At 31.5% G+C, this 20,966-nt stretch overlaps 1 protein-coding gene across 1 annotated transcript in view; it reads left to right on the top strand.

Annotated features, from left to right (window-relative positions):
* Positions 1–19,463: 19,463 nt before the first annotated feature.
* The window catches only part of Ac3 (Adenylate cyclase 3), a 951,674-nt gene continuing 950,171 nt past the window's right edge, over positions 19,464–20,966 (top strand). The window contains exon 1 of the mRNA XM_075358061.1: positions 19,464–19,919. Within this exon, the coding sequence (XP_075214176.1) occupies positions 19,464–19,919 (456 nt within the window). The remainder of the gene's footprint in view (positions 19,920–20,966) is intronic.

The raw sequence follows: 20,966 nt of genomic DNA, 5'->3' as shown, positions 1-20,966 counted from the left end.
ACTTTAATTTCTATCTATGCGGCAGGAGGACACGGTCGTCTGAAAGCTGCCAGTATTGTGGAGAGCAGGATACCGCGAAACATATTGTCTTCCAGTGCTCAAGGTGGGAAGAAGACAAGATGATGCGGAAGCGGTTGAGAGAGGTTATCGCTGATAATATATTGTAGGTAATGCTTCATGGTGAGCGGAACTGGTCAATAGTCAGTAAGGTAATAGGAAACATCATCCGAAAGAAGACCCTGGAAAAAGTGGAAGATGAGTTAGGGGTGTTAGCGTTAGGGCAGGGAGGACTGTCCCGTTCAGGAGGGGTGGGATGCTCCGGCGTCCCACCTTTAATGATTGAATGGGGACTCCTGGGCTCCTCTACCGAGACCCGGTAGAGGACCCCGGATTAGAGGCAGAGGCTTATTAAAAGACCGAGACCCAGCCACTGGGGGATGCTGTCAGGAACAGCATAGTCAGGTCTGGCATGGCCTCCCAGGGGAGTACAGGCAACTGGCACTCTCAAGGACGTGTTATACAGGATCGAGGATCGGGCGTTGAGGGGGATTGCAGTAATAAAAAAGAAAAGAAAAAAGTCCCTTACGCAACCTCTGTGTCTATCCGTTTCTGTCTCAAACCTTCTCACCTTTTAACTTCCTACTTCGCCCTCGATTCCTTTCTCCTTCTGTTGAGTTCTCTAGTAAATTTTTCAAAATTCCAACCACGTATTCTAACGTTTCTCTTTCTTTTGAATATTTCCTGCATAAGTGTTCATTTTTCTTTAATCATGTCCATTAATTCCTCGTTCCTCGCTTTATCCGTCCATCTTATTTTCTTCATTCTTCTCCATATCTACATCTCAAAATCCTCAAACCAGTCCCTCTTCCTCTTCCTTATCTTCCATGTTTCATTTCCATACATAGTATCTGGCTAACCTCTTCTGTAACTCAAGTTCTAGACTTTTACTACATAGTAATTTTCTCTTTTTACTGAAGTCTTCCTTTGTCTTTGATCATATCACCATGATCCCTAAGTATCTGTAATTTTGTACTTTTTCTATTATTTCTTCTACCAATAAATCCTCTTTGTTGTTTATTTCTGTTACTCTAGTTTTTCCTATATTTATTTTCATTTTATACTTTTTCACGATTGAAAAAGCTATTGTCAAAAAGCGATTGTCAGCAATCCTTCAGGATTGCTGATAATGTTTGAAGAAACATCAGCTAGACTTACCATATTATCATCAAAACTAACACATCTAAATTTTCTTCTTCCTAACCTTATTCCTTTTTTTCTTTCTTCTAATATAATCCTTATATTGAAGGGAATGGTAAAATGTGACAAATTGAGGATAAGGATGATAAAATGTTACATGAGGAGAAAGAAGTAAGATAAAGAGGAAAGGAATACGCGTAGGACCTGTATAAGTCAAGAGAGGTACCTGATAAATTAAAGATGGTAGAGAAATGGGAAATAGCTGAAAGGAATAAAGGATCATTTATGCTAAAATGGGAATTATAGGTAGCAATGAACATTTATCCAAATGTACTGCTCTTCACGTTCCTTCCTATACATCACATTGTACTGTCCTGTCTTTTTAGCTCTGCAATATCATTCCATCCTTCTTTCAACCATCTGTCCCTAGCTTTTTGTGTTCTTCTCCTTAATTCAATGTTTAATTTGCGATACTTCATTTTCTTCTGTCTTATTTTACCACCTTCTTTCTTCCACTTTCTTTACAATTTTTTCTGTTTCTTGGCTCTATTTCTCTCATAATAGCTTACTTCTTCCTTTGTTATTTTTACTATATTATTTTTCAGTCTCATCCAGGTTTCCTTACTGTTTCCATTTTTCATTCTGCTTTCTTCAATCGCCTTACCCATTTCTCCAATTGTTTCCTCATCCGAATTGTTCAACTTTTCTAAGTTCCATTTCTTAACTACCTTACACTTTCTCTACTTTCTTTAAAGCCATTCTTCATTAAATCTCATGATCACTATTGATATCTTTACTGCGTAATCCATTAGCTTTCTTAACAGTATTTCTATATCATGTATATATTCCTTTATAGTGTAAAACTAGTTTATAAAATATTTGTTTATACGATATCCAGTTAATAAAAGGTATTCGATAGAAGTATCAATTATTTTATTTAATAAAAAATTTAGTTTGTTGAAGAATAAAGAATGAAAAGTGAAATTACTTTAAGTTTTTTAAAGGTTCATTTCAACATTTTAAATAACTTAATTTTACGATGTAGAGATAAGTTTTAATATAAAATTAAAATTGATGGTAACATATTTTAATTAAAAACTGAAATAAAAATTTAAATTGTCAAATGGTATTAATTACATAATTATTTTAAAAAAAGGACAAGGAAAAAGAAAACGAAAAGGGAATGTAAAACAGTTAATGAGTTCCTTTAAATTCTCTTTCAAAGCACTTTAGTACTGTTTGTATTTTCTTTATAATTAAAACTAAAGTGAAATTCATAAAGCCTGTTAAATTGAACATCTATTTCAGGAAATCAATTTGAATATTTCTTGTGTGTAATCGTTATTTTACAAAATTAATACAAGACGAAATTCAATTTTTGTTAAAAGGAAAAATGGATCATTTAAAGTGATATACAGAATAGTATATTGACAAGAACAACAAAAATAATAAAAATAATAATTCCAGACTCACAATCGGCGTCTAAACCAAGCGCTGATCTACGTCCGTTCATCGTCCGCGGCTTTGATGGTCTCCGATTTGGAGGGTGAGACCTATACGGGCGATAATATTGTTAACGAACACGAAGCTGTTCGCAAAATGGAATAGAAGAGGAAAAAATGACGGCCGAAAGGCAAACCTAGGGATTGAATAATATAAAAACATTAGCGAGTCGATTCTCCAATGGAACATCAATGGATGTTTGTCAAACATCCATGAGTTTCACGACTGTACATGATGTAGACCCAATTTGTATATACCTGCAAGAAACACATTTCTCCCGAAATGAAAATTTCCAATTAAGAAGATACAATACATTTCGGCGAGATCAACGACAAATATAAGATTTAGAGGTGGAGTAGTCATATTAACATCGATTAGAGCTATCAATGAAGCGGCTGAAAGAAACATAAATCTGCAAGCAGTGGCAATCAGAATGAAACATTCGCTGCATATCACTATCTGCAGCATATACCTGCCGAATTTTGATTGGAAGGTGGATGAAATAACACGTTTAATTGCTCAGCTTCCTACACCAATAAAATTCTCTTTGAGAGTCGGATCGAGTAGATCCCCGTGGAAGAGAATTGGAAAAGTTCCTATTAAATTCTAATTTACCTATCTTATATGATGGCTCAGGATCTTTTTCCAGTGCTAGAGATGGATCGACTATCTGTACAGATTTAGATCGAGGTTCTCTTTCCAAGTTTTAGAACATCTGCACGGAAGTTATCATTTTCCGGTGCAAATTATTACACAGACCAAAGTCCCGGTAGAAGATCCCCTTGGGACCCCTCATTTGAGGCATAAGGCACTCAAAAGGCCGAAACCCGGTCTGGAGTAGGGATGAAGGTTACGACATTGCTGGATCTGGAGTCTCCTAGCTGGGGGTTAGAAGCTGCATAAAGTAAAAGAAACAACCGGCGAGGTGACTTGTCTTGTCGGATGTTCAGCTGGTGGGCGGGAAGGCACGTTAGAATTAAAGAACAATCCCTCGGACTGCGTATAAAAAAAGATAAACAAAAAAAAATTATAACTGACGTTACAAGAAACATATATCCAATCTCCAAAAGATGGATGATAAAGCAGATTGGACAAGCTTCACAGCTAGTACGATACTCCCTGAAATAACTGGAATTATCGAAGCCGATGTCGATGCTATAACTAACGCCATATTTGACTCGGCATCAACATATAATTCTAAAACATCCGAGAAACTCAAGAAGCGACCCGTTCCGTGGTGGAACAATGAAAAAAGTGAAGCTATTAAAAGAAAGAAAATAGAATATAATGCTTTTAAGAAACGTCCAACATTGGAAAATATAATTGCCTTTAAAAAATCGTATGCAAAAAGACGTATGATAGATGCGAAAAAATAATCCTGGCAGAAATACGTGTCATCCATTAACAGAAACATAACTGCATCAGACGTTTGGAAGAAAGTGAGGGCTATTTGTGAGCGTGCAAGCTTTGCTCACATAACTTTCATTCAATATTAAGATGAAGTTAAAGATACTACAAAAACCATTTCAGAGCTACTAGCTAATCATTTCAAAGAATCCAGCAAGACGGCCAACTACGATGGATATTTTTAGAATGCAAAAAACAGAACTTTATAGTCTATTAAATTTCAGAGCTGAAATCAATTCACGTAGTGTACCTTTTAAAATAGAAGAACTTGTGAAAGCGTTGAAGAAAGCCGGCAACACAGCTGCTGGTCCGGATGAAATTCATTATGTCATGATCAGGCAGCTGAGTACCACTTCCATACGTAGATTGGTACAACTGTATAATCAGATATAGTGGGATGTAACGTACCCGCAGCAGTGGAAAAAAGTACGTATTGTTCCAGTTTAAAGAAAGATAAAAATCTAACAAATTCCAATAGTTACCGTCCTGTTTCTTTAACGTGCGCTATGGGAAAAACGTTTGACAAAAATGATAAATAATCGACTCATTTGGATTTTAGAAAAATAAATTCTTTTATCTTCACATCAAGCAGGTTTTCGACAATACCACTCAACTACTGATCAATGATTAACTTAGAGAACATCGTATATAACAGCTTCATCACAATAAAATATTGTGTCGGAGTCTTCTTTGGTCTGCAGAAGACACTCGGTATGACCTGGCGACATGGAATAATGGCTTGGGGCAAAGGGTATGCGCAAAGCATGCCTGGAGCCAGATAGGTCAGAACCGGGAAGAGCAGTCTCCCCGCCGAGGGGTTCTTTAGCCGTCCTGAACATGTAGTCGAATTGCTCCTATAACGCGTGGGGGACTCCGATGGGTTAAGTTCCATTTAGTTTTTCATTTTAATATCGGAGCCCTTTACACCCTGTAACTGTTTTTAGTGTTTGTGTTAAATGTTCTGTCTTGTTTATTTTGGTGTCAAGTGTAAGAACCCTTTACACCCTTACATATGACGAACCTGATGGTATTTAAACCTTATTATAAGAATGTGACGAAAGCTAATGACCGTAGAAGTCGATGCCCATATAACCCAACAAAGAAATAATAATAACAATAATAATTATAATTGCAGTTTACTTTGTTGTAAAAAAAAAAATTGAGTTTAAAAAAATTTATTGGTATTATTTTAAGACACGATGCCGATATGGTTGGGATTTGATTCCCCAGGCTCATTTTTTTAAAAATGGTAATTAGGTTAAAATCCTTTTTAAACTACTTCAACTTTTATTTGAAGCAATGTTTAACTTTTGGTGATGCTTAGGGAGTTATTGAGCCACTTAAAAGTTTTACGAGTATATTGGAACGGTTCTGAAGGGGATTTGAACTAAAAACTTTCAAATTTATGAATTTACTAATGTATGAAAATTAATCAATCCTGCATTTCCTAATATTGATAACATAACGAAGTAGTAGTATTTTTTATATTTATTTTTGTTTATTATTATTTACTTGAAAATCTAAATAAATGTTTTGTTTTTTATATATATATTTTTTTTTGTTGAGCTTTACGTTTACAAGAAAGCCTTTCTTCCTGAAAAAAATTGAGAAAATTCGTTTCTTGTAATAACATATGTAGATATTATTTTAAATATTTTACACATAAAGCCGAAATTTTATTTGTTTCTTCTGGCATCACGCCAGAACAAACGGTCCGATTGCTTTCAAATTTACAGGATACAATCGTACTATCCCAAGGATGTCGTTTTAAGCCATAGAGAGATGCCCTAGCCCCCTTGGGGTTGAAGTTGTGAATTAAAGATATTCATTAAAGAAAAAAAAGAAGATTAATCCTGTTACTTCATTATAATGTTTCTGTCCCCACGGCAACAGATATATTATAAATTTTTTTGTCATCAAAGATGTGTTTACTTTAGTTATAATAATTATTACTATTCTGTCTTTTGTAATTTAGTCTCTTTTTCAGGTTTATATAAAGTCTGAATACTTTAACTGTTTTTTATCGGTATTATTACAACCATAAGGGTAACGAATGCTGCAGAAGATCAGGGAGCAGAGCCTTCTGGCTATGCGAAACTGCGAGCTCTGAGGCGCTTGGCTAGACCCCGCAACCGAGAAAGCTCCGGGAATCTCTGAATCGGTTCTGGGGTTTTCCTGGTCCAACCTGGGTCCCGGAGGTTTACGGGGGTGGAGCCCCGACCGGCTAATTTTTATATAAATTAAAAATGGATTGTTAGTCATAAATCAATAAATTTGAATTTATAAATATTTTACATGTTTTTTACGATTATTTATTTATGAATACCTTTACATCACATCCATCAGCAAAATTATTCGCATGAGTTATATAGCATATTACATGTTCGTTTTAACTGCAGTTATATAACTAATAGTAATGGAAAGATGGGGCAATATATCGACCTCGGTAATAAATAATACAGTTCTGAACTTTAATATATTTAAAATTTAAAAAAAAAACTAAAATATTTTAAAATTAATTCAATTAGATAATTTATCGTTGTTTGAGAAGTATAATTTTAACATATATTATATTGCAGTTAAAACCGGTCTCATGAATAACTAATAATAATAAATTTGAATCCAAAAGCAATAAATAAAAATGTAGAAGTAAAATATACATAAATAAGTTAAAAAAAAATTGATTCAGAAATAGTTTAAATTAAATATTTCATTATTAACCAATTCAAATTATTAAAATATAATTACAATCTTATGTTCGCGGTTGCATTTTAATATTGATATATTAAGCCTATTAACTAAAAATCTTCAATTTTAATCTGATGAAAACGTTTAAATTATTATCTCAAAAAGTATGAATAAAGTATTAGATAAGTCATAAAGACGTACGTATCTGACTAAATAAAAATTTGAATTACGAAACAAGTAACTATAAAACAGATTTTAATAAAAGTACAAACAATTTGTCCTTATTAAAATAAATTACCCTTTTTCTAATCCATATTCACACATATTATTTATTTAATTGTTCATTTCTTTGATAATAAAAAAATTACAAAACAGTAAAACATAAAATTAAACAAACCTATTTGTAAACCAATTGGAAAAGTTACATAAATTACCGTAAAACAGCGCTCCAAAGATTTGAGAGCAGGGACAGCAAATGTACTTTAAAAATTAAATATTTTAATACAATAGGGAAAAACAAAATATAATTAAATTTAAAACTATCAAAACAAAAAGTTTTAAATCACATAAAAACTTAAATGAATTTATATTCCTGGAAAAAAAATCAGGTGAAAATAATAAATGTTTTAAATTTACAAAGATTATTTATAAATCAAACAAATAATAACAATAGAATCCTTTTGTACATAATGATTATCCAAAAAAAATCAGTTTAAAGAAATAATAAGAATTTAATAAATAAGCAATAATAAATAATTAAAATTAAGTGATCCACTTCAAAATGACCATCCACCAACCATTTATTAAACAGAATCACAGCTACTTTAATAACACAACAATAATAATAAAATTACTAAAAATTGATGACATTTAATAGAATTATTTATGACGACCTCATTTATAAGTTCAGTAATATGATTTATGATTTTGTTAAAAATTTCTAAGGGATGAAAATGCCGAGTAATAACAACAGTTTGCTAGATATATATGTAGACATAAAATAATGCTGTTTCTATAATAGTTAGACTAACGTTAGTCTTTTTAGAATATCCTTTCGTACAAATGAGAACAGCAGAAATTACGCTCGCTAACAAACATATTTTTTTGTTTAATACATTGTAATTTTGTTTAATACGTTGGTTTTTGTTTCTTTTTTATCTCTTTTCATTTGCAATTTATTAGCAACCGTGCATTATATTTCAGCCATTTATTGTAAAAATTGAATTTTCCAGTTTTAAAAGAGATAAAAATAGGTGATTTTATTCTTATATTTTTTAATATAAAAAAGTCGAAGAGGATGAAAGGGGAGAAACAATACTGAGATCTGAGTTTAGGAGAGCATTAAAAGATTTGAATGGTAGAAAGGCTCCTGCAATAGACGGAATACCTGTAGAATTACTGCGCAGTGCAGGTGAGCAAGCGATTGATAGATTATACAAACTGGGGAATATATTTACGGAAAAGGGGAAGTTCCGTCAAACTTCAAAAATATTGTTATAGTCTTCATACCAAAGAAAGCAGTAGAGTATATAAATGTGAAGAATACAGAACAATTAGCTTAACTAGCCACGATCAAAAATTTTAACAAGAGTTCTGTACAGAAAAATTGAGAGTAGTGAAAGAAGTGTTAGGAGAAGGTCAATTTGGTTTCAGGAAAAGTATAGGGATAAGAGAAACAATTTTAGGGCTCAGATTAATAGTAGAAGGAAGATTAAAGAAAAACAAACCGACATAATTGGAATTTATAGACCTGGAAAAGGCGTTCGATAACGTAGACTGGAATAAAATGTTCAGAATTTTGAAAAAATTAGTGTTCAAATGCAGAGATAGAAGAACGATTGCTAACATTTACATGAACCAAACAGCAACAGTAATAATTGAAGAAAGTGATTGAAAGAAGCTGTAATAAGAAATGGAGTCCGACAAGGATGTTCCTTAACCCCGTTACTTTTTAATCTTTACATAGAACTAGCAACTAATGATGTTAAAGAACAATTTATAACCGGAGTAACAGTACAAGGTGAAAAGATAAAAATGCTACGATTTGCTGATAATATAGTAATTCTAGCTGAGAGTAAAAAACGAGTAATGAATGGTATGGATGAAGTACTACGCAAGAACTACGCATGAAAAAAAAACAAGAACAAAACGAAAGTAACAAAATGTAGTGAAGATGGACCACTGAGTGTAAAAATAGGAAGATAAAAGATTACGGAGGTAGAAGAATTTTGCTATATGGGAAGTAGAATTATTAAAGATGGACGAAGCAGGAGGAATATAAAATGTCAAATGGCACAGGCAAAACAAGTCTTCAGTCAGGAATATAATTTGTTTACATCAAAAATTAATTTTAACGTCAGGAAAACATTTTTGAAAGTATATGTTTGGAGCGTAGCTTTATATGGAAGTGAAACTTGGACGATTGGAGTACCCGAGAAGAAAAAATTTGAAGCTTTTGAAATGTGGTGCTACAGGAGAATGTTAAAAATCAGATGGGTGAATAAAGTAACAAATGAAGAGATGTTGCGGCAAATCGATGAAGAAAGAAGAATCTGGTAAAATATAGTTAAAAGACGAGAGACTTATAAGCCACATATTAAGGCATTCTGGAATAGGCGCTTTAATATTGGAGGGACAGATAGAAGGGAAAAAAGTGCAGGCAGGCAACGTTTGGAATACGTAAAACAAATTGTTAGAGATGTAGGATGTAGGAGGTAAACCGAAATGAAACGACTAGCACTTGATAGGGAATCTTGGAGAGCTGTATCAAACCAGTCAAATAACTGAATCTTGTCTTTTATTTAAATTAATATTATAGATCAAATATTTTAAACTTCTGTCATAATTTCTTAAAAAAAAATAAAAGTATACGTAAATTTTAAAGAAATTTTTGTACTGCAATTATTAAAAATATATATATATGAACGTATAAGATTATTCAAGTCTACTGTAATAACACTTTGTATTGTTAGAACGAAATCTATTTACATTCAATTGCTCTTATGGAATTAATTATATTATTTATTTAAATGATTTTGCTTAGTCATTTTTTTAATACAGTCAATCTTTTTTCTTTTTGCTGCAGGGTACGAGTATATTGGGTGTAGAATAAATGTTTCATCTTTCCTTTAGAAGATACTTTATTATTGTAGGATAAATCCTTACTGGTATTTTAATGACTTAGTTTAAATAATTAGTGCTTTATAACAAGTGAAGTAAATTTCTTTTTTATACTGAAATGAATTAACTCGGTTAGCTTGCATTAATTCTACTCGTAAATTACGTTGAGTATTTTTACTATATTATTCTTGTAGAAATAGTTTATTTAAAATTATTTTAATTTTTATAATATAATTATTCTCACTAATGCATTGTTATAGTTTAATACCGTAGGTTACATTTTATTTATCCTTCACAATTAAAATAGTTTATGGTCTCCAGAGATCTTACACTTACAATCTGGAAGTCGTAAACGGGACTCAGGTTTCCAGTCTATTACTAATTTATCAACATGGCTAAGACGTACAATGGGTACACTCTCATCTACACAGACGGGTCTGTTTCGGTTGATGTTTGTGGCTGTTCTATTGTTCTTCCTGACACCGAGATATTATATAAACTTAATTCCTGTTCTTCTGTGTTCTTTTGCGATTTACACCGCCTTGAAAGTTATCGAAACCCGTAGCGATGACAGCTTCCTAGTAATTACAGATTAGAAGTGTACTTGAGGGTTTGATCTGCAAACGTTCTAAATCCATCGTACAGATTATTCATGATATTCTTTGAAGGATAAATAATACTGTATTACTGGTATGGGTCCCTGGCCATTGTGGCATCCTCGGGAACGAACGGGCCGATGAGGCTGCCAAGAGAGCTGCAGTAAATGGCATCCGAGTGCAATCGACATGTGAGAGAGACTTCATGAGATCAGTCCGTGTAAAATTGCGGGGTCAGTGAAACAGACTCTGGCTGCTGAGTCCTCCCACGGTATTACTAACATTCAGAAGAATGTGCTTGAGAAACCTCTTTCCCCGAACAATAGAAGTGACCAAGTCATCTTAACTCGGCTAAAGATTGGACACACCAGGCTTACCCACGCTCACCAACTTGGCTCCCTCAGAAGATCTGTGAGGCTTGCAAGGACAAATGGTCCGTGTACCTCCTGCTCTTTGATTGCCCAATCTTTGGAACCATCAGGCAAAACTTAGACCTGGGTTCAGATATGAAATTTCTATTAAACCAGAAAGAAGGTATAAAATGTCTGTTGTGGTTCCTCTCCTACAGTGGAATGAAGAATATAATTTAGTGATTTTTGTCGGCAGTTATGCCGTAATTTAGTGAAATTAAGGCAGTTATCGTGTTCAGAAGAAAGTGAAATATATATATATATATATATATATATATAAACTTTTGAACTGACGGTGGTATTGGGTCTGAGGGATGTGAAACGCGAAGATATGTCGAAATTTTCCGGAAGTTAAATCATGGTACCCATTACAATAGGTAGGTTTCTTATGAAATCTACCTAAAAAGGATGCTTCCATTAGCAGATGGAAAAATTACTCTTTAAATAATATTTATAAAGCTGACTATAACAAGATCAGGAATATGGTTATTAAAATGATGAGTGATGTTAAAAATTATTATTAAGGATTAGACACACTAGGCTCAGCCACACTCATCTATTTGGCTCTCCTCAGAAGATCTGTGAGACTTGCGAAGTCAAATGGTCCGTGCATCATCTGCTATTTGACTGCTCAATCTTTGTAACCATCCGACAAAACTTAGACCTGGGTTCCGATATGAAATTTCTGTTAAACCAGAACGAAGATATAAAATGTCTGTTGCGGTTCGTCTCCTACAGTAGAATGAAGAATATGATTTAGTGATTTTGTCTGATTTATGTATTTTATTTTATAATTATTGTTGTCACTTATCTATGTTTATTCTTTATTATTCCTGTTTATTTTTGTTTTCTATAATACCATGATAGTGTTACTGTATTAAAATTGATACGACTGTAAATAAAATTATCAAAAAAAAAAAAAAAAATATTCTCACTGATACATTGTTTTAGTTTAATACCGTAGGTTACATTTTATTTATTCTTCACAATTACAATAATTTATGATATGATCAACAAACAAATTATTTCTTTAATGGATTTTATCGTATTTTTTATTAATTTTTTTTTATATATACTGATTAGAAGAGGATTAAAAGAGGGTTATGTATTTGACAATATTGTGTATATGTATGAATTTTGTAACACCAATTCCAAGCCTTAACTTAAATATTAGACTTTTATTTTTCATTTTTTGTTCTTATATTTCATTTTCGAAGTTAAATGGAAAATATTGACTAATCAAATAAAAAAAAACAACAAAAATCACAAATTGTGGATATTTTCTTCATATTGAAAAATAAGGCCAATATAAGATATTGAGTAAATATAAGTATCTTATATTTATTATCTACTTTAAAACAGCTGGTTGTATAATTCTAGCTAGATGAGGCACAAATGAAAAATCATTACTAGAATAGACGAGGAAAAGAGTATATAACAGAATCTTATAAAGAGAGATGTATCAAATCTGTAAGTATTTTATAAGGCCGCCGATTAACATATCCAGTTTTTATTAATTTTTTATTATGAGGAATGTGTAAAAGATAAAAATTTCTAATAGAAGGTAAAGATTGACATACTTAAACAAATGAAAGAGAATTTAGAAGGTATTAATTATGTAGATTTTAAAAATTCAGCAAAAAATAGAAAGGAATGTAGAATGGCATTAAAACGGTCTAATTACTGATGATTTTAAAAAAAGCTGGCTAAGTATTGCATGACATTACCAGTTGTTAAAAATAAAAATTAAAAGAATTAGAGCAAAAAAAAAAAACAAACAACATATATATATATATATATATATTATTTAGTGGTGGGGAACAAATTTTAAGAAAAATTGTTTTAAAAATATTCATATATATATAGGTTATGCCTAAAAAATTTACTTAAATAAAATTTTCTCTAAATGTACCACCACTTCATAAAGTCTGAAAAAAAAATGTTTTCAAACAACTTTTGTGCATTTTAGAACGGGATCTATAATTTAAAAAGACATTTTAAGCATTTTTTAATAGCTCTATATATGAAGTATTCAAAAAAAATTTGAAAAATATTTAACCCGAACAAAGATAAAGATAAAGAACAAAAAATTATAGTGCTGGGGGGGATTGATATTTTTTTTTTAAATTCCATTATTTATGTAGATTGTAGATAACAATTCTGCTTTAATAAAGTTTTCTCAAAAATAAATCTGAAGAAAATCGAAATTGACATTCTTCGAAATATCCCCTCACAGTCTTAAATTTTGAGAAAAAATTAATTCAATCAATGTCCCATATACAGAAATATTTGAGCCTAATTTAAAAAAAAAATCGGTTTGGTTAATCCTGTTTGATTTAGATAAATTAATTAGTAAGAAACTAAAACGTAGTTTAAAAAAAAAAAGATACCACATTTTTTATGTAATCACATATTTTATCCTTTTTTTGAGGATTTTTAGGTCACAGTGGACCACTTTATTTAACTCTGGTTCGTCTTTTCTTTTTTTTTTGTTCTTGATTGCTTCCCAATACTTCTTCGTTCTGTTAGATCTTTCTTTATTGAGTTCTTCTGAACTTGTTGTTGTTTTCTTTACTTTAATTTTAAATTTAGTATTGCTTCTTTCATTATTTTTATATTGTCAGTTTTCTTTCGTAAATCTTCTATTGTGATTTCTAGTTCTTTTATATCTTGTTTAATTTCGGTGAACCAGGTCGGTGTTTTGGACATTTTCCAATATTTTTCGACCAGTTTCCTGACGAGCCTGTTCAGTCCTAATCTTATTATGTGTCCAAAGAAGGAGATTCTTTTCTTTCTAAAGTAGTCTAGAGCTGGTGCTACGTCTTTATGTACCTCTTCATTTGGTATGAGTCTTCATTTTACCCGATCAGTAAGTCGTCTTTTATTTATGCATGTTCTTAAAGTTCTTCTTTCTATTCTTTGCATCTCTCCTGAGTAGGAAATGTTGGATGTTAGTTTGAAGAGTGTTTCGCTTCGAAATGATATTATAGGTCTGATTACAGTTTTGTAATGTTTGAGTTTGATATCTATTGAGATGCATCTATTGTTATATGTTTTTTGGTGGTATTTTGTACAAAATTGAGCATTTGTGTTCTTTCTTTCCAGTTTAATTTTTCTTTAAGGTCATGTGTGATATTTTCTCCTAAATATTTAAACCGTTTGACTTGCTCGACTCTGTGTCCGTTTGTGATTACGTGGTTCAATACCAGGGGATTTATGACCATTATCCTTGTCTTTTCATATGATATTCTTAGGCCTATTTTTCCTGCTAGTTCTTCCAATGAAGTACTTCGATTCTAGTTTCTGCGATTTTATTGGGTAGCAACGCTAAGTCATCTGCAAGTCCTAGACAGTTTACTTTGATATGGTTTACATGTTTCCTTGATTTTCCCCTTCTTTATAGATATTTTAGCGGTATTCTCCGGGAAAGTAAAAAATATATTATTTGGTAAAGATTGATTAATATATAAAATTTATAAATATTTAAATTATTTTCCTGAGAAAGTCATCAAATTATCTTCTTTTATGTAATTAAAATCAACATATAAGTAACTTTTCTTTAATCTCCCTCTAGAGATAAATTTAAAAGCTAAAATAATTTTTTTTTTTAGAATTGAAAATTGTGTGATCACCGTTTTAAAGACGTGTTAATATAATAAAAATTGGTTAGAAAAGCGAACACTTATTGATTTCAAATATGTCAGACTTTAATCTTTTAAAGTACTGCTGGAATTTAAAACAATTTAATCGATATAATTATATACAAAAAACAATTTGAGATAATTATATACAGTTTTATGATTATATTCTATCATAATTTTTATGATAGTCGTAAGCCGGGTGAAAATTAGGTAGCGGGCTTCTCAGGCTAGGATAGGGAAATCGGCCTTAAGTAACGTATAAAAAAAAAATATATAACAATAAAAACGTATATATTCTTAAGCTTCGTCGTGAGACAATATTAATGTAAAATATAGAATTTATAATTTACATAAATGATATGAGAAGTCTCTGTTACGTATTGTAATAAACCGTAATAAAAGCCTGTTTGCATGAAAACATACTTTAATATCAAGTTACACACGTGTCATTAAAAAAAGAGTTACATTTTGTAAGATTAATTTTTTTACACTTAGTTTAATTATTTATCTAAATATAACTACTTAATAAAGTCTTATTTTAACAAAGCACAGAATGCCAAGATTAAATAATTAGTTAAAATATATAGATAAAAGAAGGTAATATAAGGATGCGTCAACCGTTCCATATAAAAAAAGTTGGACAAAATTAAAAATGATAGTTGTATAATTTACTAAAATATTTAACCTTGATATTTAGTCAGTTTAGTTGCAACACTGAACCAAGGAAACATTAAAGAATTGTTTATTAATGTTAGCATTTAAGCTACAGATAAGATTAAAAGTGTTTGATAATACATCAATTTTAGTTTTGATTAGTATAATCAATGAATTAATTGGAATTGGCTAAACTATTTTCTGATTTTGTTTATTTATCTTTCAAGTTCTTTTTCTTCTTCTTCTTCTTCTTATTATTATTATAGGGCGAGCGAAGAGCGGAAGGCGATCGCCGAGAAGGAACGGACTCGCACGTTCTTTGCCTGGCACGAGACCTGGGATCATGAGACCAGAAAACGATGAACCGCAAGGTCCTGACTCTCTGATTAGACCATGAATAGAGCGGCGGTATGGAGAGGTGGAGTATTACGTGACCCAGTTTTTAACGGGTGACGGGTACTTCCGTGCTTATCTCCACGCCATAGGGAAGTGCAGTCCCTCAACTGCCTCAATTGCTCCGGTGTACAGGACAACGCCGAGGACACCTTTTTCAAATGTTCCCGGTGTGTGGCAGATTGAGGAGACACTAGAGACGGATCTCGGAACACTGTCCCCACAACGTGGTTGCAATGATGCTCTCCAACCTGAACAGCTAGGAGAGTGCAGCTCGGCTCGTCGATAGCATTATCAGCGACCTGGATAGTCCTAAGCCGGTTGAAAATTAAGTAGCGGCCTTCTCAGGCTAGGATAGGGAAAGGCCGACTTCCCTAACGTATAAAACGGTTCCGAGCCGAGTTCTGGTACAAAGAGAGCAGTTTTAGTCGGTAGTCTGGTGATGGTAGTTGGATAAAGCCACCATTGAGAACCCGACACTCCGTACGTAAATGTATTTCTACCTCCTCCCAAAAAAAAAAAAATTATGATTGCAAACGTTTGCCAGTTATAACAAGGAAACTTTACATTTTTTTTGCCCGTTACAATAGTCATTAAGTCACTGCTGTGTTACAGGGGCCGTTCATCTAATTATTTGCTTGAATTCTTAATACCATTGAAAAAAAAACATTTAAAATTTCTGACTGAATGATATATATATATATATATATATATATATATTACTCTCCTAACATTGGAAAATAAAATAATTGCACCTTTTTAACATTTAAGGAACTGTTTTACATTTTCCTATAAGTAAATAATTTTATGATACGTATTATCGTACGATTTCACCGGAGTAAAAGTTAAGACGTGAAGCTTTAACATTATTCACTTGCTCAAATTGAATATTGTAAACGTTTAAATAGTTTTCTAAATATGAAATTTTCAATTATTGGGCGATTATTACGGTTTAAAAAAAAATTATCGTGGTTTCATCTTTTAAATTTTCCTTTTTTATTTTATGCAGATTTTTATCTCAATTATATTTAAATCATACTTCTATTAACTAAAAATTATTATCTATTTGTGCAATAATTTTATGTGTTTTAAATAATATTAATCTTAGTTATAATTTATAAATACAAAATAATGTTATTACAAGCTAGTATATCTTTTTACTTCCTTTTACGAAGTAAATGAAGTATTATGATCGCGAAAAACTTCGGTTTTCAGATTTCAACGGAAATTTTCATTTTGACCATCCCTGAATTCATTTTGACCAGTTTCGGCGTGACTCTGTACGTACGTACGTTTATTTGTATCTCGTATAACTCAAAAACGATTAGCCGTAGGATGTTGAGATTTTGGATGTAGGACTATTGTAACAACTAATTATGCACCTCCCCTTTTGATTGCAATCGACTGAACCAAAAGTGACCAAAAAAGCTCAAATAAAAAATACTGGATTTTGGACTTTTTCTTAACTGCAGAAATAAGCTCTCATTGAGAGCTTTTCAACGATATGTGATAAGTGGTACTTATTTTCATTGGTTCCTGAGTTATACCCAAATTAAATTTTAATTAATGAAATGTTTGGATCTTACAAGGGGAAGGCACATCTGTTCGAATCTGACTTCATTTCCAACTTTTTTTTAAATTTAAATATATTGGTTTATTTATAATTATTAACCTCTATGATTGTAAAAAAAAAAATTAGAATAAATAATAATTCCATAATACCAATAAAAATTCCACATCAGATTTTTTGTGAAATATCTGTTTATTTAATAATAACTGAAAATTATAATTTAGAATCACATTATTTTTTTTTTTATTTATTTTTTTTTTTTTGAATTTTTATGGGCATCGACTGCTAAGATCGTCACATACTTTAAAAGAAATTATTATCTCCATAAGGATCGTCATATGTAAGGGTGTAAAGGGCCCTTACATTTTATTTAAAAAACACAAATTTCACCATATACATTAAGACATAAAAGACAAGAACAAACACAAACACTTACGGGGTGTAAAGGGCCCCGATATTAAAATTTGAGATAAGGTTCTCAAAAGACCATGAAATTAAAATTTCAACTTATCAATACCATTTCTTTCTTTATATATATATATATATATAAAACTACCGCTTAGAGATTCTTCTATCACAGCTTTAAACTTTCATTTTATAGACTTTTAAGAAGTCCACTGGCGTGTAAAAATGCAACTATATTTTCTTCATTTCCATTATCCAGATCAGCACTAATATTATTTTTAAGACGGAACCTCTTTCTGAGATCCTCATATATGGTACACTCTTCTATTAGATGCTTGATTGTCAGTGTTTTATTACAAACACCGCACATTGGTATCACTTCAGCGGTTAACAGATATAAATTTGGTAATCGCGTGTGACCGATTCTAAGTCTGGTCACCGCTACTTGTTCACGGCGAGTCAACTTAAAGTCGTTTTTCCATTTATAAGGAGAAGTTTTTACCGAGTTTAATTTTGTATTTAAACTCCTCCATTCAGCATTCCACTTGTTTTTTACTATGTTTGTTAGACGGTTTTTAACATCTGCCACTCTTACAGGAAATGCATCCAAATCATCGCAGACTGTTGCCTTTCTGGCAGCTTCGTCTGCGATTTCATTACCTGTAATACCAGCATACCTCGGAGTCCATACAAATACGCATCGCTATCCTCGTTGCTTCAGTCTACTTGATAATAAATATTGGTATAAAATTTAGAAACCTTCTTCTCTTTTGTTTTTGTCACCAGTTTGTTGATGGTTACATCATAATAATTTAAAACAAAAAAAAAACATAGCATTAGATTAAGACTAAGTAATTAAGGGAATTTTACTCTAACCTAATGTTTCAGGTAAGATTATTGAATAAATAGTTGTATAAATATTTGATGTTAATAAAAACTAATACTTCATAAATTATTAACTGTCCACTTTATTAAAGAACTGGAGGATCGTATCTTACGCTCAAATGAAATAAGTTTAAATGAAGTGCAGCAAAAAATGTATATATGCAATTTAATAGGCGTACAAGGAAGTCATGTGTTGTCCACATCAGATTTTTTTTTTTGTATTGTTTTGAATTTTTTGTTTTATTACACTTTTTTCGTAGACAGAAATTATTTGTACAAGAATATTAAAAAATAAAAATAACTAATTAATGTTACATATAATATAATTATTCTGTTCCATATATTATGGATAACGATGTTTTATCGATTGAATTTGAATAAGGTGTAATGAAAAATACTCTAAGGTGAATTTAATAAATTATAAGGACCTATCCGAAAGAAAATAAAATTAAATAAGTTATCGCAGTTCAGCTACAATGTTTAAATAATTTATTATTAAAATCAATTTTAAGAGTATATTTTGTCTGAAAGTATTTAAAATTAATACGGTTATCGTAAAATAATTTATTTTTAAAACAATTTAATTTAAAATTATGAATGAAAAGTTCAATAATTTTAAATATAGTTTTGTAGATATAAATAGTATTATCGTATTTTGTCACCTTTTCAAGGAAAATTATGCAAAATAATAACAATAATAATAAGGAAATTATGAGCGCTCTGCTGTACTAGATACTAACAGTTAAGGTATTCGATACTTAAGTTGTTTATATAGTAATTGTTACTTAATTGGTTAATATACAAGGCTCGATCGGTAGGACGTACAGTCAAACAGACATACAGACGGGCAGTCAGTCGGTGCACGTTGTTTAGCGAGGTGTGGTTGACGGGATAAAAGCAGGGAAGAGAAGGGAAAGCGCCTGCCGGTAGGGAAAGTCGGGGGCAGCAGTTGGCAGGAGTGGGGGCCGGTAAGTCAGAGGGGGCAGTCTGCGGGATGGAGGCGTTGCGAGTCGACGAGGAACGGCTGTACCGCAGCTACAGCGTAAAACAGAAGCGCGCGGCCCTACAGTGTTTCTTATGTGCCGCGGTACTTTATGATGTTTACTGGTTGGCGGTGCGCGGAGGCCAAGATATTCTCACGGGAATATTTTTATTACTTAATACGGCACTTTTATTATGGATTCGGTTCGGGCATCGGCCTTTCTGGGACCTGGTTCCCCATCTGGCCTGGCATCTCGCTACGATTCAGATGCTGGCCCACCTCTTCTTCCAGAAACACGAAGTCACGTTACGCTCGAATCTCGGATGGGCGCTCCTTTTGGACTACTTGTTATATCTCACGCTTCCTCTTCGGCTTCGATATTGCATCATGCTTTCGCTGGGAACTTGCGGAACTTATCTTGCTACCATCTTCGGTCTAGCGAAATCTGACGGTCACCTTCCTTATCAGGTAATTACCTAAATATTAATTTTTATATCGTTAACGTCCTTAGGCAAGAAATTAATAACGTTACACCGTAAAATATTATTTTATAAATGTTTTAATGTACCAAATGAAATGTACAAAATACTTTGGAATCTATTTTGAATAATATTAATATGCAATTATGAAAAATAATAATACGTAAATAAAAAGATAATAATTTGGACGCTTACTTTTCTTGAGAATAATATGAGTTTAGTAGTGTAAAAATACTGTAATTATAATATTTATAGATAAATAGAAATAATCCTGATATGCATAAAAATAGTTTATTTATATATAAATATTTTGAAGTTTTACAATCGGTCTGGAAATTGTTACTTAAAATGATAATTTTATTGTACATGCTGATATTATAAATAAATTGATAACTTACTGATACGTAGTTCGTGATATAGCTTACAGTGTTACATATAAATAGGAAAAATATAATGTTTCCTAAGTAACATTTAAAAAAATATGTTTGCAGTAATGTATTTAAAATTAAATTTGATTTTAAAATCTATTGCCGTAAAATACAATAATAGTAATTGTAATAATAATAAAAATAAATGACTTGTAAAAATTTCCAATTATATTTAAATAAGACGATATATTTTGCATAAGAAAGAAAACCATTTTCAAGAAGAATATTTCTAAGCTAAAAAAAACTCATCCAGAAAGATAAACATATCCACTTAGTAGAATACATAATATCCGTGACCTACGTAAGGCACACATTTGTATAATACCACTAAGTTTACACACAGCACACGTACAAAATGAAGTTTATGTTTGGTTTAAATTTTCAAACGTTAGGAATTGATTTATTTTAGATTTTGGCATAGATTTTTGAAAAATTATGCGTTTTAAGATAGTTAAGAATTAAATGTTTTATTAATTAAATAAAAAGAAATTAATAGATTTGTTAAAACGATTGTAAATAATTTCAAACAAATAGTTCAGGAAGATCTACTTAGAACAATTTTGGTTTGTTTTATAAGTTTTCCTCAAAAATTTGGAAATTTACACCAT

This window comes from Lycorma delicatula, chromosome 2 (assembly GCF_047948215.1).
Source record: "Lycorma delicatula isolate Av1 chromosome 2, ASM4794821v1, whole genome shotgun sequence".
Lineage (NCBI taxonomy): Eukaryota > Metazoa > Arthropoda > Insecta > Hemiptera > Fulgoridae > Lycorma > Lycorma delicatula.
This window is presented reverse-complemented; position numbering and strand designations above follow the sequence as displayed.